The sequence below is a fragment of the Periophthalmus magnuspinnatus genome, chromosome 23 (genome assembly GCF_009829125.3).
Source record: "Periophthalmus magnuspinnatus isolate fPerMag1 chromosome 23, fPerMag1.2.pri, whole genome shotgun sequence".
NCBI lineage: Eukaryota > Metazoa > Chordata > Actinopteri > Gobiiformes > Gobiidae > Periophthalmus > Periophthalmus magnuspinnatus.
In genome coordinates, this window is record NC_047148.1 from 21,954,903 (window position 1) to 21,978,488 (window position 23,586).

A 23,586-nucleotide genomic window follows, 5' to 3' on the forward strand; every position below is an offset into this window, starting at 1 on the left:
TACCTAAACTCGTATAATAAATAAAAAAGAAAGCAGGATGAGCTAGTTGGACCGGATCTCCACAAAGTCCGGCCGTAAAGACTTAATATATTTAACCCAATTAGACCATAATTTAATGAAAACAGGTTTCTTGAGGCGAATTGAGAAGGTAATCGCTTCCATTACATATAAATCATTTACACTCTGAGTTTGTGTGGGGTCCAGGAAGAAGCCAGCGTCTTGTTATTGCCTTTGTAGCAGCTGATGTCAAAATTCGGAAATAAGTAAATAAGTATTTGTTTGTTTCGCTGGAACTGATTATCAAAATGACCCAAAAAAAAAGAGTCCCAGTCCCAGAGTAAATGCCAATGATCAGCTTCCTGGGCCCCACACTGTCTCCAAACATCCAGCATTCGTTACTTATTTCATTGTATTTATTCATTTGATTGAGACAGTGCATGTTGTGCACCTTTGCGTCGATCCTTTGTTAAAATCCAGGGCACTCTCCAGAACTTTCAGAGATGACTGTCAGCCTGCGCTCATCTTTTACTCGGTCGACTTTAGTTTGCATAAAGACTCAACAGAGATGCACAGAATTACAAACAGAAGTTCTGCCTTCCTCTTCACCTCCTCCAGCTCAGCCTCGTCCCCGTCCCACAGCTCTGCTCTCCTAAACTCTCGGAGCTCATTACGAGTGAGGCTCTGCTGCAGATGCATTCTAATAACCCCCTCATCTATTTATTTTGACATCATTGCTTAAACATAGTTCCAAGTGTGTCATTTAGTGGAGCACAGACCAAACTCCTCTCATAGAGAAATTAAAACCATTTGCAATGATTAATTGTCTAATTAGTGGATGTTATATCCCTCCAATCTGAGGAAAGTGCTGGTGTTTTACTCAGTGTGCAATATGAAACTACAGGCCAAAGTTGGAGCGATAAATCATTTTGATAAATAGGCTTTATTAGCCTTTAAAGGGACGTTTTTGCACCATCTGCTTAAGCTGCACTCATTAAAAAATAAGGAAGGACTTTTTATGTTGCTTTAATTTCAAGTGTTTGGTTTATCATTTTCAAGCACATTTCAGTATTTTTCATAATAAATAAAACTTTGTCTTCTTTACACTGTTAAAAATAAAACTTAAAATCGTAACGTAAACAGCTGCGACGCTTTGAGGAGCAAGTGCCAAATGGTAAATGTTAAGTTCATTCAATAAACAGAATAAAACACGGGCTGGACTTTGAAAACTGTTTCTGTGACATAATATTCACACGTTTTGTACAAAAGGAAAAAGTCGTTGACCCAAGAAACTTAAAAACTCTTGTTGGCTCAACTTTGCAGCGGGTTACTTTACTATTTTAAGTTGAATAGAGTGTTAAATTAAAATCTTTAAGCCCAAAAGTAGTGAAGTACTCAAGTACAGACAATATCTAAGTAAATAGTAGATTACAGACAACACTGTGAGCTTTGTTCATCTCAGGAAACACGAAAATGATGTGTTTATTCTCCTTAATTACCCTGAAAAACGTCTTCAGTCTGTTTTCTTCTATCTCTTCTTTTATTGCAAAAAACACAAGACAATTTCTGATTTCTTCATATGTTGTGAGGATGGAGTTGATTCTTTCCTTGATTCTTTTATTTTTCCTTTACTTGAACATTGGAAACACTTTACTTTACTTTACTTTTTTTGTGTGTGTTTATCTTATTTTTACAATAACACTCAAATTTACTCTAAAAATTACAAACCGAACTTATTAAAATGACTCAATTCCTTCATTTTGTTGTACAGAAAGTGTATTTTGCAAACTATAATAACTGATTTTATTGTTACTCCAGGTTCACAGATTAGAATTGTACCTTTAAAAACATAAAAGTCTGTAATTCCACCAGTTTGTTGATGTTTATTTCTCTTTACACACTTGTTTTTAAGTTTTTTTCTTCTCTCTTTCGTGCGTATCCTCACACCATCTCACTCCAAACATGTTTTTTGTGCTTTCGACTAATCACGAAGGAGCGGAAAGAAACTCAACCATCTGTCTAGGGAGCGATTTTCTCCGCCAAAACGCAAAGTGGCTAGCAAACGCGGGCTAGCGGCTAACCCCTCGTCATTCCGTCGGAGCAGAGCGTTCACGACAACGGTGAATTACGGACGGCTATTCCCAGAGCCGCTCCCTCGGCGTGATGAATGGCTCCAATCTCTCGCCGCGCCGCGTATTAGCATCACGTTCACGAGATCCAGTAAACGCCTCTGAGACCTGAGCCCCTTTCTGAACACGGGGAGAACACACGGGACGGTTTTGGTGAACGCTCCGACGGAACACCAACGCGCCCCGCTGGAATATATTACGCGCACATCCTCGCCCCGTCTTTGGCGATGCCTCTTGTGGGACGTTAAAAGTGTGCGGTTTGCTCAGTTAAAAGAAGGCGCACAATTGAAACACCTGGGAGTGTTTTAACGCAGAATAAACTGTAAATACGGGAACAAAGTCTTAACGTTAAAGAAAAAACGTGTTACGGTAACGCGCATAGATCGTCGCGCACTGTCAATACAATAAAAAAAGCTCGTAAATTACAGATAGACCTGATGGACAGATGTTTGTACGTCTTAGCGACTCGACTATTGTCCTTAAATCTTCAGCTCAGGCCGATGTTTTGTTGTGTCTGTTCTGCTGCCTAAAAACTACACGCAAAGCTGTAATTAAACACTTAAATGCAAGAAGATAACTGCTCAAAACGTGACCGCACTGCTCTGCTGAAGGTTTGAGGTAAAGTGGGATCGTAGGTGAGTTTGTCGTACAGTTGTCCCTCGCTGTATCGCGGTTCACCTTTCGTGTTCTCGCTGTTTCTCGGATTTTTTTTACTGCTTTTTTTTATGAACATGCATCGTGTTCTGCGTCCTGATTGGCTGTTGGACGATAGACCATTGTCCATTAGTCTCCTACGTGCCGTGTCCAGACAAATTTACATAAACGTTGGATCGCAGTGTGACTCTGAAGTGCTGTACGTTTACAATTTGTTTTCTCCCCGACAAAACCCACAATGTCGATGAAACGTTCTGAACTGACAGTATTTCTACAAGCATCATTTTTATTTACAGTACAGTGTTTTCTGGTTTATCGGGTCACGTTCTAAAAATAACCCGCAACAGGCGAAATATCAGCTTTATTTTTTATAATTATTCTCTCTGTTTTTGTCTGTAAAACCCCTCACCACACACTTTATACACTTTTCTCACACAGGCGTTAACATTTTCTCACATTTCTCTCTCGTTTAAACTCTCTCAAAGTTCAAACCTTCGTCGGCATCTTTGTCGGTGCAGAACGTTTCATCGACATTGTGGGTTTTGTCGGGGAGAAAACAAATTGCAAACGTACAGCACTTCAGAGTCACACTGCGATCCAACGTTTATGTAAATTTGTCTGAACACATTCTGTACTGGACAGGAGACACGGCACGGAGGAGACTGATGGACAATGGTCTACAGTCCAACAGCCAATCAGGACGCACGACACAATGGTCTACAGTCCAACAGCCAATCAGGACGCACAACACAATGCAAGTTCATACTCTGTAGAAGAAAAAAAAGCATGCAAAATTACACTAAAAAATCAGCGAAAGGTGAACTGTGTTATAGTGACGGACAAATGTACAGGAAAATGTTTATATTTTTATTCCTCACACAAACGTTTGGGCTTGAAAACAGGTCTTGATCTTTGGTTTTGTTCTATAAAACTGTACTTATTTATAAAATCTACGAAGGTTTGAACTTTGAGAGAGTTTAAACGAGAGAGAAATGTGAGAAAATGTTAACGCCTGTGTGAGAAAAGTGTATAAAGTGTGTGGTGAGGGGTTTTACAGACAAAAACATAGAGAATCATTGTAAAAAATAACGCTGACTACTATTGCGTGTTATTTTTAGAACGTAACCGCGACATAAACCAGGGACCACTGTGAATTAAAAGTACATACTTTGGCGAAAATCATCAAAATCGACCTCACGTATCGACCCAGAAATATCGGCAGAGCTTATGAGCCATCGTTTTCTCCATATTCTAAACAATCGGGCATGAAAAAACTCATATCGGTCGATCTCTAGAGTCAATTCATCTGGTTATACAGTTGTTTTTAACACCAGAACATGAGTATAAACTGTACTTTACTTTACTGTACTTTACTCCAGTGTGTTGCACAGATCAACAGTGCAATATCGAAGACAATTTGAACAAATATTTTGATATAACTAAGCTGTGGGAACCAGAACTAATGCAGTCAGCTTGATATTTGAGTGTGGGTGTCGCGCAGTGAGGATTTTAATAAGTTTGGCAGCGTGGCATCCTCCTCACCTGAAGTATCTGCTATTTCCTGAGGGGTGGTACGTTTTGAGTTTTACTTGATCTAATTATACACTTGATGTATTTACGTGGCCAAAAGTCAAATTATTTAGAAGAGTTGAGCTACTGGAGATGGGCATAAACACCTTAATATTAAATTAGCGTGTCTTTCAACCCGCCCAAATGAGATTTTTCTTCCTGGGAGCCATGTTTTTTTGTTTTTTTTCTCCATTCTATTGAGATTGGTGCCTGTGCCGTGTGATCAAAACACTTGTGGCGAGCTGTAGTTCACCGTTTATCTGTTCTCTGACATATGAATGCCTACCAGTCCTTATAAAACTGAAGGACAGCACAAGAATTTCTTTCACAATTTCAAAGACGGGTGGCAAAAGCTTTAAAAAAATGAAGAACATAATTAATTGGATGGTGCTTTTGGAGTTCGTTTTGCATCTCAGACTTTGAAATGGAAGAAATAATCCACATTTCAGAGGAAAACTGCTTTTTTCCCCCGTGTATTATAAGCGTTAAAAACATAATTGCGTTTACGATAATGTATCCAGAAGAGGGCGCTGTTCGTGGAAGAAAAGCTGTGAATTTACCCGCGTTATTAGCTTCTGTTAGACATACTAAAGCTGCACGGTGTAACTTTTCTAGATAAGCGTCTTCTATCTGCTTATCTCCGGGGGAAATGTTATTGCTTTGCTTGGAAAGTTCTGGAGACGCGCAGATAAAGCCACGAGGCCAAGTGACGGGCGCTATCTTTTACGGGAGAGAAACAGCTGAGCGTCATTTAGTCGAGCCCCGGTTAAACAGATTTAACACCGATATTACTGCGGAACTTTCTACGCAAGGCAAAAAACATCTCGCGCGCCCAAAAAAGCTGCAGAGTAAGTGAATATTTAGGGACGCACCGATACGATACTCAGCTGATATTGTGATTTGACCTTAAATTGGATGTAATAAGACGATTTACAGGCTGATTTTGGCGTAGTCCAGGGACGGGCAAACTTTTTAACATTCAGTGAGTCTAAAATGTGACAAAGGGGCGGGGCCAGGACGTATATATGTTTAAATTACACTAGAGTTTTGGCCTTTAACACGTAGCAACGCATGAATACACCGCTTATTGTTTTCCAAATGCATTCTTCTTTAAAATCGGAGAAAGGCTTGCTCGTTTTTCCTAATTTGAAGCCGGCAAAAAACTCGCCTTGGTACTTGACTCTTGAATTGTTATTTGCAGGTGAAAAAAAAAAAGTTGCTGAGTCTGTAAATTGGCTGCCGCCTCTGAGCCGTAGCCGTCCCTTCCCGCGTCGACTGCTCGCTGGCGTCGTTGTCGCGCTTCGTAGCAAAGTGACGGCTGATACTGTGTTTATTAGACACACAGCTTTTGATCGGACTTCAGTGAGAAAGTATTTTGTTGTCCCCTCCGTACTAAACGCTCGGCGCTCACGATCCACTTTTCTATTCTTTGATAAACTCATTTTTTTAGAAGGGCTGATAAGAGAATAAGAGTAACACACACGAACAAGCTCGGTGTAGCTGAAGTGCGCCATCTTTTGGGGAAACGTCGGGATTACAGAGGAAAGGGCTGTTGTTTTCCCACCTCTGGCCTAGAACATCTCATAACGTTTGAGCTTTTGTCCTTAAGAAGTCGTTTTGTTCTGCGTGTAACTCGTTAGACCGGGCCAACAAACACAAACTAGTCATTAGCTCCTCCTTTAAAACAAGGCCAGACATCTTCACTACGGCGTCATTTGACCGTCTTTAAGTTGAGGGCGCGTAGACAGAAATCGGTAGCTAAAAGTGAGCGGTGAAAACGTGAAAGCGAGTGTCTGTTTACCCTCTAGCGCCCTCTCTCTTTCCGTCAGCGCCTGCTCGTTTTTTTTTTCTTCCGTCAACAAGAAATACATCAGAATCTTAGCCTTTATCTCACCACACGAACGCGCAAAAGTGGACAGATCCTCGTTTTACACATCAAATAATTTCACGATCATTTTGATGAAACGATCGCGTAATTTCTTGAAACCATCGTGTGATTTCGCGATAGTATCATGTCAAAACGTGATACTGCTGATGTTTTTTTTCAGATTTGGCAGTTGTATGCAGATATTAAATTATACAGATTGTAAAATTGTAAAAAAAAACAACACAATTCTGCGATAAAGAATCAACTTACTTTTGGGTTGTTCGTGACTGTCGAAGTCGAAACAATTTAGCTAAATCTGTGATCGTCTGTTCAAGTCTTGTTTTGATTCGTTGAGGAAAAAAAAAAAAAAAGAGCAGCCACTGAGAGAAACAGAGAGGGCGCCGAGGAGCAAACAGTACACGAAAACGCCAACATCGGGCGCTGTCACACACGTGCTCGCTCTATCACAGGTTTTGCGCTCGCTTTCACAATTTTACCGCTCACTTTTAGTTATTAAACCCTCGATTTCTGTCAACCGCACCCTCGATTTTGGTCTACGCGCTCTCAACTTAAAGATACTTCACTCCTACAGCTTTTTGTCCAGTTGCCAGATTCGAAATGTCTTTTTACGAAGCGGATCTGCGGTGATTTGAAGGATAAATAACGGTTACATAACACTACTGGATCTGCTGTGTAATAAGTGAACTGTGTTTTTAAGGAAATAAGCTCCATTTTGTGTCCTCGCATCAGTATCGGTTAATATCAGGTGTCAAAGTATCAGTATCAGAACAGAAAACGCTGGACCGGTTCATCTTTAGTGTCGGTGAATTGATAAAACAGGCACTAATCAAACCAGTTACACCTTTTTTCTTGTGACAACTTATTATTTCCACTTTTTCTACTTGTGGAAAAGATATAGCTCAATAAAACTGCTTATTGTCTGAAGGAAATCGTCACCACCGGAGGCAGATAAGATTGTACAAAAGTGGTATTTGGGAAAAAAAGTAAACGACTCCCGCAGCGGCTCCAGTAAAAGACGTGCTGACATAATAACTACTGAGGACCAATTCTGTTCGATAAGTTGGATAAGTTGAAGTGATGTTAGAGGGAAATTGTTGCTGACTGAGTATTTACTGAGTCGGTATGTGGCGTATAATCGATTTTGTCCCAGTTTAACAGTACAGTTGCCCCTCGCTATATCGTGGTTCAACTTTCGCGGTCTCGCTGTTCCGCAGGTTGTTTTTACTGCAGTTTTTCATGCTTTTTTGTGACTCTGATGTGCTGTACGTTTGCAATTTTCTCCCCGACAAACCCCACAATGTCGATGAAACGTTCTGCACCGACAAACTCGCCTGCGGTCGCTCCCCGAAGGTCGAGGAAGACGCTAAACATCGTGTAAAAAGTTGGACAGAAGGTAGAAGTTCCGCGGTTGTAGGGGGCGACATTACGGTATAAATAAATCTTCGGTTTGTCGCGTGAAGGAGGAAAATAACAGAAGGATGACGGCAAAAACAAGTTTGAACAGGGAGCAAAAATAGTTGGATGGAGTCTGCTTTAGCTTTGCAGGAAAAAGAACATTACGGGACATTACAGCGGACTGTGAAACACGCCTGAGTCATTTTTATTCACAGTACAATATAGTATTTGGTTTCGTTCTATAATACTGTGCGTAATTTTTAAAATCTACGAAGGTTTGAACTTTGAGAGAGTTTAAACGAGAGAGAAACGTGAGAAAATGTTAACGCCTGTGTGAGAAAAGTGTATAAAGTGTGTGGTGAGGGGTTTTACAGACAAAAACATAGAGAATTGTAAAAAATAAAGCTGATACTTGGTGGATTTCATCTATTGCAGGTTATTTCTGGAACATAACCCCCACAATAAACGAAGATTTACTGTAACTGAAATATAATTCTGACACTATTACGGTTCTGCAGTATAGAATTTTCTTGTTCTATGTTAGGATCGTCTGCGTGTGCTGGTTTTTCGTCACCGGTGCACTCGCCGACACCTTCGCCCAGCACATATGATGAACAAATGAAGCAGCTATTACTGTAACGCACATTAATACACAGGGAGGGAGCCGGTGTTTGTGCCAGACTCAGTGTGAATCTATCTGCTTTGACGCCTCTCCGCTGCTTAGTGTGAAAAAATGTGCTAATTCCTAAATATTTAGCGCTTTCTGTAATTTATGTGTTTGAGTATTTAAGCCTTCGTTGGCCTCAATTGAACATTTGAGACCTAAAAAGCAGCGGAGAATTTGTTAAAGATGCTAACCCTGTGTTTACAGTGTGTTTGCATTAGCGTGAGACTCAGGGAAGCGACAAAATACAAATGTTCAGAGAATTTTCAGACAGTTGCGATCTGAGATTTTGGTCTATTTCAAACCTACAAACACTTTAACCTCCTGAGACCTGGTGTCCTCATCTGTGGACAACACTTTTTGGGTTGTTTAGGCCACAGTGCAAATTTTTAGAAGAAGAGCAACAATTTTGAATATTTCTAATAGTTTTGAATATTTATTTATTTTTTATTTGTATTAATTTGTATTTCTTTATTTTATTTTATCTTATTTTTTCATTATTTTATTTTTTATTGTATTTTTATTTTTTTTATTATTACATTTTTATTTTTATTTAAAGGCACATGTCTTCCTGTGCCTGTTTGCAGCACTTCAAATGAGACACATTGTTCTAAGAGGCACAATTGTTTCTCATTTTGTTTTTTAAAATGTATGTGTCCAGGCACTTAATAGTTTTTGCTAATAAAATCCTGCAAGAGCTCGGGTCTCAGGAGGTTAAGACAGAAACTGGTTCAGCCAAAGGACAAAACCCTGAGACACAAACAAAGTATTCAGTGTAGTGAAGAGAGCAGTGAGCGTTACACGAGAGAAACTAACAGACCAGCACCATCAAGAGAGCTGCTCGGGACCACAGTCTGCTGTTCATCTACATCTCAAAGACACTAAACACAACTTTGAAGAGAGTGAGGTTCAAGTCTGAGCCAGAGAAAAGATTTTGGTTTGAGAGGAGAGTTAAAGAAGCTATTTTATGTTTGGAAAGACAATCCATCTTTGAACAGGAACAGGGGCCTGAGACATCATCTGTCTTCTATTTATGACTCCATTCTCAGACCCAAAGCAAACAAAGGAAACAATAGAGTAATGCAGTAGGGCCATTAAAGGTTTCAGTGTAGTTAGCTCCTCCCAAGTTTTGTTCATTTGACAGATTTAAATTTGTTTTTTTTACTGTGGATCAGACCTGGACGACTGAGGGATTACACAGATAAAAGTACAAAAGTAAAAGTACAATGCTCAAGTGCTATTTTTAGGCATCTGTGCTTCATTTGAGCAAATTTTGCGCTGGATACTCTGAGTTTACTTCACTACATTTAACAGAAAGTATCTAACATTCGGACTAAAGGTTTTGAGTTAAACCTTCGTCTTTGAGCGAAAAGAAAGACCTATGTGAAATGTTTTTAATACAGGTACCTCAGTTTAATCATATCATATTTGAGTATATTTGCCCCTTTAGCGGTACGTTTACTTAAGTATCTAAATTGAGTAATTGAATAATACTCCATCTGGAACCAAAAGATGCTCCTCATTTGTTTTGTGCTAAAATTTCTCGATTTATGGAAGTTTGTTAATTACCACGAGATCGTTATTATGTCAAGAGCAGTTCTGTTTTTAATAATTGTGTTTGGTCGCTCTGCTCTTCATTATATAAACACTTCATTTGTTTTCTACGGAAGAGGAATCTCACTTAATTAATGAAATAAGCAGAATAAATGAACGCAGACATTTGATTTGCTTTGGTTTTGGACAAAATGTGATGTGGTGCAAAGTCGTACTCTGAAAACCATCACATAATGAGTTTTTCTGAATAAAATAGCAGTTTTCATGTTGGTAAATGTCATTTTTGTAGCAGAAAATGCCAAAAGTTCATCCTTAAATGTAGGTAACGCAGAACTATAGAACTAGAACTGAACTGGGCTCAACTTAAATTAGATCTTCGCCAGGGCTAATTGAAAAATGAAGATTAAATCAAGACTAAACCAGCGAGAAATTGGAAACTCAAAACAAGGAATCGTCAACCACAGAGGGACAAGCTTATTTCATTTATTTATTAGGACAATTACACAGTACAATGACGGCATAAAACAGAGATACTTGTACCAGACTGGAGCTGAACAACTCATTTTGTGTCGTCCTCGTAGTTCGGCGAAGGCAGCACATTTAGCTCCTCCGTGATCCTGCTGCAACTTTTATAAATAACGTCGGTGTTCGCTTTCACACGGCATCAAATAGACTATTCATTTAGCGTAACAGATTCATTAGCTTATACGTACAGTTTATGCATTCAAAGGATCACGCAAGAACTTAACAAACAAAGCCGTTAAAACTGATTTCAAATAGACGATCCGAGTTACAGAAACCAATTTGCACCACAGTTTTTGAAGCGCTACAACGTCTTTGACAATGGATTTTAATTTAATACAATATCGCATGAACGTACAGGTATGTATAAGTCGAAGGTGCACCGGAACTGAGACGGGAAAAAGGGGCTTTTGGCTGTTTCGCTTCACAAAAATGGAATAAATCAAGCAAAACTGTAGACGTCGGTGTCACAAACGCACGTTAATAATCTGGTAACGAGCCTGTTTTTAAGGTTTTCCATGGACTTATACATATCTGTTTTGTTTGTTTGTTTGTTTGTTCATGTTATTTCTGTATTTCGAACAGGACGGCCATGAACAAAAGCGTCTAAGTGCTCTCATTGCGTCTTCCTGTATAAATAATTGTCACGTTTTGCTCTCTTTCTCTCCTGCGACATCCCCGTTTCCATTGGGCCTATCTTCTGTCTCATCTTTGCTTTATAGCTATCTGTCTCGCTCCTAAGTGCTGCCTGATCCTGATTAAAATGCGCTGGCTGACCTCTGCTCCTGATCTATTTCCTCTCTCCTCTTCCTCACAGTGTCCTGAGGGGCTGAGGCCGATGAAGGATGGGTCCGGTTGCTATGACTACTCTCGGGGCATCGACTGCACCGACGGCTTCAATGGCGGCTGCGAACAGCTGTGTCTCCAGCAGCTCGTGCCCCTGGAGGTTGACCCCGGTTCCAGCAACGTGCTCATGTTTTGCGGGTGAGAATAAGTCCCTGGCGCGAGTGTGAAAAGGTGCTTCCGCTTTCACACAAAATGGAAATACAAAGTGATGTTTCAATCTGGAGATAATCAGAGAACAGGACACAACTGTAACGGTCCATTTGCATGCAAATCTTAAGCCGGAATGATTAAGGCGAGGACACGTGTGCGCTGCAGCTCTGGAAGCCACATGAAAACACTCTCAGGCTTATTTAGGCCGGTGTTTCAGTGCTGGCTTTTTCAGAACGAATTGTTGTGTCTTTGAGATATTATGCAACTAGTCCATTTATACGTATTTGTTTTAAAAGTCAGAGGTGAAAGAAGAAAAACACATCCCATATCAAATACATTTAACACAAAAGTAGTGTAAAAGTAACACAGTTTTAGTGTAAATGTGTCTTTAGTATTGAGGGAGATGAGTTATGATTTACTGAAGATGCCGCCATTTTATACAACCTGTTCTGCCTTTAAAGAGTTTAGTAGATCTAGTTCTACGTCATACTCCAGTTCGTATCAACACAATTACCATGTTTTATTTACTTCTGATGACAGTCGATAGTCGAAAGGACAAGATGGCGGATACAAGCGGTCAAAATGAGTTTCCTCCGTAGGGTGGCTGGGCGCTCCCTTAGAGATAGAGTGAGGAGCTCAGTCACACAGGAGGAGCTGCTATTCCTCCACATTCAGAGGAGCACATTCCAGACGCCTTCCTAGGGAGGTATACTGGGCATGTCCCACCAGGAGGAGGCCCTGGGGAAGACCCAGGACACGCTGGAGGGACTGTGTCTCTCGACTGGCCTGGGAACGCCTTGGGGTCCCACTGGAGGAGCTGGGGGAAGTGTCTGGGGTGTGGGAAGTCTGGGAGTCCCTGCTTAGACTGCTGCCCCTGTGACCTGGGTCCGGATAAGAGGAAGAAAATGTATGGATGGATATTCACTTACAAACTTTAAAATATTTTAAGTATTTTAAGATTCATTCAGTATATTTGCATTTTGTTTAGTTGTGTTTAAAACAAACCCAGAGTAAAGCCAAAATCTTGCAATAATGAACGTGAGATAATCTTTCTGCTTATTCTGTGATGTCAAATGTGCAAATCAGAAGCGTCAGAGGATAGTGACTGTGAGAAATACGTGGAAGGCTTAAGTGCTGCTTTTATCTGTCACCAAAGACGCTCTTCATTTGGAGATTTGAATGAAACGCTGTCAGTTCTTCACACGGTAAATGTTCCAATGTTAGACCATAATGGAAAATTATAACATGAAATGCTTCTGGAAATCCAGGAATGTGCAAAACGACAGTAAACTGGTGTCAGGTCTTTGACATATTGGTCATCCTGACAGTTCACACGGTTAAAGACGTAATGTGTTTACAGGGTTTTATACGACTGGACGAAACAACAGGAAAGGCAAGTTCATAGAGAGTTTAGTCCTTCTTTAGTCCTGGTTTAGTCTCGGTTTAGTCTTGGTTTAGTCCTGGTTTAGTCCTGGTTTAATCCTGGTTTAGTCCTGGTTTAGTCCTGTTTTAGTCCTGTTTTAGTCCTGCTTTAGTCCTGGTTTAGTCCTGGTTTAATCCTGGTTTAATCCTGGTTTAGTCCTGTTTTAGTCCTGCTTTAGTCCTGGTTTAATCCTGGTTTAGTCCTGGTTTAGTCCTGTTTTAGTCCTGTTTTAGTCCTGCTTTAGTCCTGCTTTAGTCCTGGTTTAATCCTGCTTTAGTCCTGGTTTAATCCTGGTTTAGTCCTGGTTTAGTCCTGGTTTAGTCCTGGTTTAATCCTGGTTTAGTCCTGGTTTAGTCCTGTTTTAGTCCTGCTTTAGTCCTGGTTTAATCCTGGTTTAGTCCTGGTTTAGTCCTGGTTTAGTCCTGTTTTAGTCCTGGTTTAGTCCTGGTTTAGTCCTGGTTTAGTCCTGTTTTAGTCCTGCTTTAGTCCTGCTTTAGTCCTGGTTTAATCCTGCTTTAGTCCTGGTTTAATCCTGGTTTAGTCCTGGTTTAGTCCAGTTTTGTTTGGTTTTGAATCAGCTTGAGATATGATCATCATCTTTCATCACATCATCAAGTCCTGAGCAGTGTTTTCATTTTGTTTGTGTGAATTCTGTTCACTCTCGGTCAAACTATGCCTCCATATCGTCTCCTTGGCAGTATGTCCAGTCCTCTAGATCTGATCCCTTTAACCTTACGCATTAAGAGCTTTGCAGACCGTACCGGCGTGTACATTAGATTGAGTGTCTGTGTCTGTCTCTCAGGTGCGTTCAGGAATACAAATTGTCAGCGGATGGGCGCTCGTGTGTGCTGCAGTCAGACAACTGTGAAGGAGCCAAGTGCCCGCGGCAGGATGTCCACTTCAATGACACCCTGTTTGGAGAAATGCTGCGCGGCTACAACAACAAAACGCAACAAGTCAACCTGGGACAGATCTTCCAGATGACCTTCCGGTAACTAACACGCACTCCCACGAACTCCTTTCCATGGGAGCAAAGTTTGAATGAAGTGTGAGGGGATTTTTTTGACGACTTTACGCAGTTGACAAGCAGGAAAACAGCAGCAGAACATGGAAAAACGTTGCTTTTGAAACCTAAATATACAGTAATTTAACACTTGATGGTCGCACATATCACATCTGTTAACGCAGGGCATCAAACGGGCTGAAATAGTCGAGGTGTAAGAACATAAAGAACACTAATTTCAGTAACATTTCTTAGTTTAAAAGAAGCGTTAAAGAAAAGTCGCACGTCTGATACAATACAGACATTTCCCCACTCCTACTAATTCAAATTATTAAATTTTATTAAACATATTTCCACGTTACCAACTAAAATCTCAGCATCTAGGCGAGCAATTTGTAGTTCCCTATTTGGAATTTCGACCACGCGTATCATAGCAACGGAAGAGCCAATCAGGAGCGAGGCTGTTGAAAGCGACGCCCCCTTTTCGCCCCCCGCTCTCGCACCGCCGGTTTAGGAGGGAGCGGGTGCTTAGCGACGCTGTCAATCAAACCTGTTGCTAAAAGAAAGAAAGAAGGCAGCTGATTTGTCGTTTTATTACTGTTCATAACTTAATTTACAGACACAATAGCAAAATAAAAAAACACAGGATCATGCAGAGCGGGTTAATACGAACGTTTAAGACCAGAGTCGATGGAGCAGGAAGCGCAGCCTGTGATCACTTCCTGTTTGGAACGTAGCAGCTAGCAGGTTAGCTACTGTATGTCCTTTTATATAAACAGTCTACGGTTCAGATTGACATTTGCTGTTATTGAACTGCTACTGCGTTTTTTACCAGTATAATTAGCGTAGCGTTAAAGCACATGTTATCGTCTGTGCAGGGAACGTTGTCCTTTGCATTTGACCCATCCTTCAACGCCACCGCGCCCCATCTCTAGATCTTGAGCGAGACTCGGTTAGGACTGCTCTAGCTGGACAGTTTTACCCGTTGTGCACCACCCAGACACTTGGACGCATAGATTTCCCTGTGCACATTCTGATATTTCACCTTTTCTGGATCTTTACGCGATTTCCGAGCAGATCTGAGTCGCTGTTAATGTAATTCAATCAGCCAGCGTAATGATAAATAGTTTAGATTTCATTTATTTACGCGGGGAGAGCCCCCAGAGCCCCACTCAGACTGTTTTTCACGAGCGCCCGGGTAAAATATAACTGTACAAACAAAATAAATTCAACACATAACTGCATAGGTCCATTTAAAACATTAAAAATAGGAGCAGGTGTGATTATAAACATTTATCACTGGATTATTAAAGTGCGTTTGTGGCACCAGTGTGTTCAGTTTTGCGTGTCCCTCAAATGTATTCCATTTTTTGGCAAGAAATAACCAAAAGCTTTTATTTCAGCCATTTCTGTTCTACTCTGGACAGTTTTTAGACGTAGACAATCATGAGATCTTGTATCAAAAGTTCAAGGTTCAACCAGTAAATGAGATATTCAGGCAGTTTATCGTCGTAGTCCCTTTACAAATACATTCATACAGTGTTGTTCTTCTGACAGATCCGATCGACAACCTTCTTTTTCAGTGAACAGTGATGGGTTTTAAATTCTTTTCCTGTTTTGAAGCAAAGGGTTGATTGAAAGCTCGGATCTGAAGGTTGCAAACGAGAGCCTGAAGTCTGCGTTTTTGTATTTTTACATAATCTACGACAGAAAGAAAGGCTGCCTGAATAGTTTCTTTTCTGTAGTTTCCATAATAACATAATAATTTAGATTTTAAACTGTTGCACGATACTGAAATAAATAAAAATATGTAATGGAGGTTGAGTTAAAAATGGGGCAGCTTGTAGTGGACGTTTTTTGGATTAAGGTCATCAGCTCCCGTGGACTTCTTGGGATCTATGGAGCGGAGAGCATTTTAAAACCTCTGTGTGAGTGAAAGGTCTTAAAGAGAAAACGCGACTGGTTCAGATTCAACATAATCAAGACCAGAAGGATCCAAAACACAGATAAAACGCCACATTTAGAATTTACAGTGGCTCAATCTAATAAAATCTGGGTCGGTAACGTGTGAATACTGGTTTCTGGGAGAGATTTTCATAACTTTGCCTTATTTCCGTGACTCTCCGTCAGCGCAGACATGATATTTTTGGCGTTTTTGCCTTTAAATGTTGACAAAGATCTATTTCCATTTACGAAAAAATGCCCAATCCAAATCTGACCTAGTTGCGTGCATTTTTCCAGGCAGTATTTCTTTCTCGTATTAGACTTGGCATTTCTGTGTTGAACCAAAGATTGTTACAGTTTTTCATTCTAATTTTCTTTTAGGCGCATGTCGGTCTGCAATTTCACTAAATGTTTTACAAATTTTAAGGTCATATCAGGGTCAGGGAAAGCTGATGTTCGCCTGATGTTTGTTTTGTATTTCAAAAACGCCCAAATGGACAGTGGGCGCTAAAATCCAGAGGGAAACAATTTACCCAATAATTATGGTGCTTGTTATGATTATCAATGAGTGAGGCTTTTAAATTTCTAGGGTCAGGTCTGGTCTGAATAAAAATGAATTGTGTGCAAGCCCCGAGGTCTTAACATTTAAGTCAATGGGCCGTGCTCAATGGCGCATGTCTCGAGATTAGCCTTTAGCGGCTAGTTAGGCGCATCCGGTTTTCCGCAATGGACCATGCGCAGTTGAGTTTCCCATATGAGATTTTGCGCGACGAGAGCGAAGGAGGAGCATGAATGAGGCCAGGGAATAACAAATACATTAGAAATTACACTGCCTGGCCAAAAAAAAAGTCGCCACCAACAAAAAAAGGTCACACACTCTAATATTTGGTTGTTCCGCCTTTAGCTTCTCTGCGGCATTGTTTCGATTTCGCTTCTGCAACGTCACAAGATTTATTTCCATCCATCGTTGCGTTAATTTTCCACCTGTTGCATTGATGCTGGTCGAGTCTGACGCTGCAGCTTCTCCAGAACATCCCAAAGATTCTCAATGGGGTTAAGGTCTGGACTGTGTGGTGGACGATCCATGTGTGAAAATGACGTCTCGTGCTCCTGATCCAATCCACTGATGGAATAACCTGGTCGTTCAGTATATTCAGGTGTCAGCTGACCTCATTCTTTGACCACAGACTGTTACTGAACCTAGACCTGACCGACCACAGGAGGCTCGTACCTGTTTGCTTAGTTAAATGGTGGCGACTTTTTTTTTTTTTGGCCAGGCAGTGCATAAATGCTCATGTTTCTGCTTCCAGGAGCTTCTGAAACATGTTCTAAACCCGCAGTTCTTTCATGACAGTCGGGTTCGTTCACGTCGCTCACAGGCTCGCTCATGTCGTACCATGTGACCGCTCTGCCTAATCAGAGCTTAGGTTTAGCTAGAGCGGACATAGAGCGTAGCCAAAGCTAATGATTGAAAAGAGTTTTTTTTAAGACAACAGACAGATTTTGAGCTGAGAAAACTTTAATAATTGGTAAAAATCCTCACAAAATTTGACCTTTGTGAAATCCAAAGGTGCCCTGTCAGCCGAACACGAGCAGTTTATATGATTATGTTTCACTCTATGACAAAAATCCTTTCTGGGCAGGAGGGATTTTTTCGCTGTAATACCAATGAGTGGCCAGTAGTCCAACTCGAGACAGCTCTAAGCTAGCAGCACCCTATCCAGTTATTTTAATAGATCCATGGTTGTGTGAGATTCAGGTCATTGCGCAGGTCTTTCAAAGTTTCAGACTCTTTCTCCAGCTAGTTAACATTTATATCGCCCATTATCAGGACCTCGTAATGTTCCAGCATCATGCACAGATCATTAAGAGCCTTTTTAGGTGCTGAAGGTGACGATAAATACCAGCAAGAGCCAGTTTTTTTAATCAGGATCATCTACAAAACCAACAGCTAACAGCTAACAGAGGAGAAAAGATCCACAGACTCGTGATCTTTGACATAAATGGCAACACCACCTCCTTTAGTTTGCCTTTTTCAAAACCTTCTTAATACCGATTTCCTTTTCGCTTATTTTATTTGATAACCAGGTTTCAGAAAGTAACACAGAAATGATGCTACGTACTTTTATATTTGTAATTCCCCGTCCTTCCTTGTCTTAACGTTTTGCTTGTATCAAATATTCCTGACTCTTTAGAGACACGGGGCTTATTTGCGTTAACACCAGGGGATTATGTTTGTTTGTGTTATTGATATCAACCATGTTCCACGACCTCTGATAATTTCTCTCTTAGTTTTAATGCTCAGTCTAAGCCGGTGGGCGCTGGAGTTGGATGGATTTGGACCAGATATTATATATATATTTCCCGACTTTAGTGCTGTGTCTCTGAGCGATTTGAAGTCACTTTCCAACACCTTGGACTGTTGGACTTTGTCTGTTTAGGGTCCGCACGATTGGATAATGTGTCTGAGAGTTTATGCTTCATATTGATTGTGATTAACGGTCATAATAAATAAAATAACACAAATAATTACGCAAGTTATTGACAGTTTTAAACTATGTAATTGTACCTTTATCAGTTAAAACAACTACGATCTAGTGGAGAATATTCTAGATGAGCACCGTTGACACTAATTTGGCGGCGTGGGACAAGAAGCCTCACATGGGCCCCCCCTCTAACACAAATTAATAGGAGGAGGGTCCAATTCTGGGCTCCTAAGACCCTTGGGCCTGGGACAACAGACCCCTTTGTCGAGCCCCCTGTGGATAAGTAGCTTTTTTCTGCACATTCTGCTGATATAACGCCGATTATCTTTGTTGGCATTTATCAGGATTATATAAAACGTCCCACAAACGATTATTGTCGACGCTTTTTATCATGACGTTTTTGTTTATTGTCCCATCTCTACTCCAGGGTGGGACTTGGCGAATCGCAGACGAACCAATGAGGAGCCAGGGACAGGTCTTATTTAGTGAAAGACGCTGTTACTTTATCAACCGAGGCCGAGTTAGTTGATGATTAACCACATGTTGCGGCGGAGACTTTTTGCCGTCTTTTCTAGGTTTTGTAGTAACTTTATGGACATGGAAATCACTCTGATTTTGTTATAATGCAGTGTGTGCCGCTATGTGTTGTCTGTCAGGATCTCAGAGGGGGACGGGAACTCCTCGTGACTTGATAAACATGCAAACTCGTTCAAGGTCAAGAATGAGGTTGTGCAAGTTGCGCGAGGAAGTAGAGGAAGTTGGACCCCATTTATCATCCCCGCAGGAGTGAAATTTACACTGGGAACAGCTACAGTCACATCTAAGTCATTAAATTCTCTCGTTCTGCCACGCTCGTTTCCAAGAATCGACAGCTGTCAGTGTGTCAAGCTGACGAGCGACGCTTTACTTCACGCTAGGCCCAAAGAAAAGCGCTTCACCACCGCGTCCAAACAAGGCTAGAGAGACGGGAGCAGAGGGCACAATTGGCGCAGAGTTTGTTCCAAAAGCGTGCGGCGGAGCAGGGTTGCACAATGGCAAAGTGGAGCGTCGTTAACATCAAGTAGCAGCAGCAGCAGCGGAGTCGATGGAGCTGGTTCTGCACGCCGATGCAAAAAAAAAACAATCTTCTTATTTTTCCTTACGTCGTAATGATTGACAGGAGGGACCAAAAAGACAGAATTCGAGGAAAAGTTTAACTGTTATTTACACAAGTGCAAGTGCAAAAATGACGGTAGATCAAACGGTGAGTCGGGAGCGGGGTGTTTGCCGTGGTCCAGGGTCAGAGCGTGAGCAGCGGAGACGGGATGAACAGCACCGGAAGAGAAGAGCAGGGTCGGAGGCGAGAGAGCTGAGCGGGTCCAGGGAGCGGGATCTGGTGGGGAGTAAAAGTATCCAGTTTAGCCGAGTCAAAAAGCGAACAAAACATAAACTGAGCCAAGCAGGGAGCACCACAGAGATACGTGGACGATCTGGCACCGATTGTCAGGTCGTGGCTCCTCTTATCCTCCCCAGGTGCAGGAACTGAGATTTCCGCCCCAGCTCCAGGCTCAGACACAGACGGGAGGGGGAAAAAGGCCAAAAAAAAGGCAGGAAAGACAGGGATCGTGACGCCTTATGATCGATCGAAGTTAATCCTAACCTCGAGCTGAGCGATCCCTGCGCACGTCTGTGTGTTTTAGCTCAATTAACAAAACTGTACAATCGTTTGCGTTAGGCGTTTCATCCTGTCGTCCGCTTCCTTGTGCTGACTTTTGTTTTTTTACTGTACTCTTCCAGACTTTTCAACGCAGCTCTCTGGAGTAAGTGTTTACACCTCGCTGCCAACACCTCCTGTCAACAGTACTTTTGGTTTCCTTTTATCTCTGCGTTGTCACGGGACACGTTGAAATGCATCGGTTCTCAGTTGTGGAGCTGCGGTGAGGGTTTGCGTTGCTGTGCGTTTGTGTGTATGTATCCTTTACATGTGGGCACACGGGGGCGAGCGCAGTGAAAAGGGAGCCCAGGGAGCGCGGCGGTTGAGCGGGGATTGAGATTTATCCCATAGCTGTCCCCGTTAAACCGTCAGACCTGGCGTTTCCTGATAAGTGACACTGTACAGAAACGCATCAGTAATCGCACACTGTTAGAAGAGCCTATCTATGCACAAATACAGGATGTGCACGCTAAAAGTAACATGCTATAAATGATAACAGGCGCCGTGCTAGCTCCTGCGCTGATATCATGAGCTACTCGCTTCTTCATGAGCGCCATATGGAGTTTGAGAATGGTCTACTTCATGTGCGTCAAACTCAAGGCCCGAGGACCGAAAGAGACCCGTAATGTCATTTTATGTGGCCGTGAGGAGCTAAATTAAAAGTCTCTGCTGCTTTAATGTGTGCATCAACCATAAAATAATGACATTTTGGAACTGGAACTGAGAAATATTTGCAAATAATCATCTCAAAATGTCCAGGAAGAGGAAAATTGTCGGCAAGAAAAGGTGAAGGTGAATACGAGTTTGTGCTTCAAGGAGAAAAACCTGTATGTTCAAGAAAAACAACAAATTGTCCGATAATTAAAAGGCTGTAAAAGTCTGTTTTTGATACACAGACATGTATTTGCAACTTGAATAAGTAATAAATGCAGAAACAGTTATTTAACAAGTTATAAAGTAGGTACATTTATTTTACATGACGTTTGGTAACATTTAGTGGCATTTATACGGCCGCACAGTTACATCACAACCGTTTTGCTGATGAAAATGAGTTTGACAGCCCTGGTCTAGATGAAAATAATTATGTTGTGTTACTTTGCCTATTAGTAAATTGTAAAAAAAAAAAAAAAAAGCCCAACCAGGGACGGGAGTTGAAAATGAGCTCTTGCTATAAACTGTATGCGTCACATCAGCTGCAATGTTCATTTTGTAACTATGTCTGATTGCATTGTCCCTGTCAAATAAATAAATAAATAAATAAATAAATAAATAAATAAATAAATAAATAAATAAATAAATAAATAAATAAATAAATAAATAAATAAATAAATAAATAAAGTCTAATTTAATTGTCAAAAAAAAAATTATGTTTAAAATCATTGTTGTCTCAAAATCAGTGTGAAGCTTTATTATCAAAATCAAGTTTAGAAAAAAAAAAAGAAAACGTTTAAGTTTGTTCTATTTATGAGCCTTTTCCAGTATCGATATTGACTCAAATGTCTTTTTTTTTTTTAACAACAAACTTGACCTCACTTTTTCTAACTGTATGTCATCTTTCTGTGTGTTTCAAATAGAATTTTTGCACCAATTCAACACAGCTGCAGCTTCATATTGATTAGATAAAGGAAAAAAAGAAACACTCATAACAGCCCCTGAGACCATGAATCTCTCAGACAAACACACTTTGAACAAAATCTGGGCAAACACAGTAAATTCACAATATTATAGCATGTTATAGCATTACGTTCAAGTCCATGCGGGCGTTTAAAGGGCTGTTCTGGTATTGTACAGTACATTTGTCATAAAAATAATCCGTAGTTTTCATTACACAGACCTCAGACCTGTGCAAGTCTTTTACAATAATAATGTGTTTTCTTATTGCTTTTGCCTGGAATTATGACAGTATCAAGTTACAGGTCAGATCGCTCGAAGCAATGCAAGTTTTTTTGTGCAATTTATTTTAAAACAAAGAAAAACAGCAGACCACAAACTATACAGAGCATCTATGGGAAGTTACAGAAATAATGCAAAGTAGAGACATTCGAGTAACAGACATAATCAAATACCACAATTTCTTATATATAGCAAATTATAGCCATTTTTTCCCAATATCTTTTACATCTGTCTCAATGAAAAGGTCAGTCTCTCCATGTAAAATACACTGCCTGGCCCCCCAAAAATGGTCACACACTCTTATATTTGGTTGTTCCTTTAGCTTTTGACACATATTCACTGTGGCTTTGTTTCGATTTCACTTCTGCAACGTCACAAGATTTATTTCCATCCATCGTTGCATTAATGTTTCACCTGTTGCATTGATGATGGTCGAGTCTGACGCTGCTCAAAGCTTCTCCAGCTCATCCCAAAGATTCTCAGTGGGGTTAAGGTCTGGACTCTGTGGTGGACGATCCATGTGTGAAAATGACGTCTCATGTTCCTGATCCACTCTGTCACAATTTGAGCCTGATGAATCCTGGAATTGTCATCTTGGAATATGCCCAAAAATCCATTGATGGAATAACCTGGTCATTCAGTTTATTCAGGTGTCAGCTGACCTCATTCTGCTGAACCTAGACTTGACCTACTGCAGCAACCCTAACCTGTTTGCTAAGTTAAATCCAGATTGGGACTTTTTTTTTTTTTTGGCCAGGCAGTGTATAAATGCTCATGTTTGTGATTCCGGGAGCTTCCGAAACATGTTCTAAACCTGCGGCTTGTTCCTGACAACTTGGCTCGTTCATATCGCACACATGCTTGTTTATGTCGTACCATGTGACCGCTCTAACCAATCAGAGCTTGAGCTTAGTTAGAGCGGACATAGAGCATAGCCAAAGCGAACAATTAAAAAGACAGACTTTGAGCTAAGAAAACATTTACGATCTGAGCAGTTTGTGATTACATTGCGCTCTATGACAAAAATTCTTTCAGTGAAGGAGAGATTTTTATGGCTCGGACTTATTTGTTTAGTTAAAGAATAACTTTTTACGGGTTTATAGCCTTCTTCACTCCTATATTTGTCAGTTTTCTGCATCCCACGTGAAAGTTTAATCAGACAGACTTAAAATCCCCGTGTCGAGCCAGGTCCAAACACACTCTGGACTCTGAATCACTTCTATCACCGATGACCAGCAGGGGGCAGTGTGCAATACTCTTGGCAACGCAATAACAAATCAATGGAGAGTACGGCGTGGCAGAAAAGTTACATAATGCACGTTTAAAGCTGATGTTTGGCTGCAGTAGCATGTAAAAAGCGGTTCTGTCGTTTTTGCTTTTGTCGTGACTGTAACGACGGTAAATCTCCGGTCCTTCCGCATACGTTTAAACGCACTCGACGCATACTTTAGGTTATTAAATGTGTTCTGGCAGACCGAGTTGATCCGTGCACTTGGGGGACGCGCAGAACAGCGATGCCGCACACTCCAGCCTTTCACCCCGGGTACATCAAAGCGAGGCCCGCGGAGAGATTTCCACGTCGGCCGGGGCTCCGCGGGGCTTTACTGGCAGCGGGTTTAAACTAGTCAAACAAGCAGCTCGCCCCCGAGACACAACAGACAACACAAGATGATCCTCACAGAACGCTGTCTGGCACAACTCATTATCAAGAGACGCTTACCTTTTCATAGTCTCACTGGCAAGTCTATTCTCCCGTCTTACTTAACGAAATCATCA

General features: G+C 41.0%; 1 protein-coding gene across 1 annotated transcript in view; it reads left to right on the top strand.

Annotated features, from left to right (window-relative positions):
• The window catches only part of LOC117391777 (astrotactin-2-like), a 305,935-nt gene that overhangs the window by 195,072 nt on the left and 87,277 nt on the right, over positions 1-23,586 (top strand). Inside the window, exons 12-13 of the mRNA XM_055231621.1 lie at positions 11,190-11,356; positions 13,594-13,782. Of these exons, the coding sequence (XP_055087596.1) occupies positions 11,190-11,356; positions 13,594-13,782 (356 nt within the window). The remainder of the gene's footprint in view (positions 1-11,189; positions 11,357-13,593; positions 13,783-23,586) is intronic.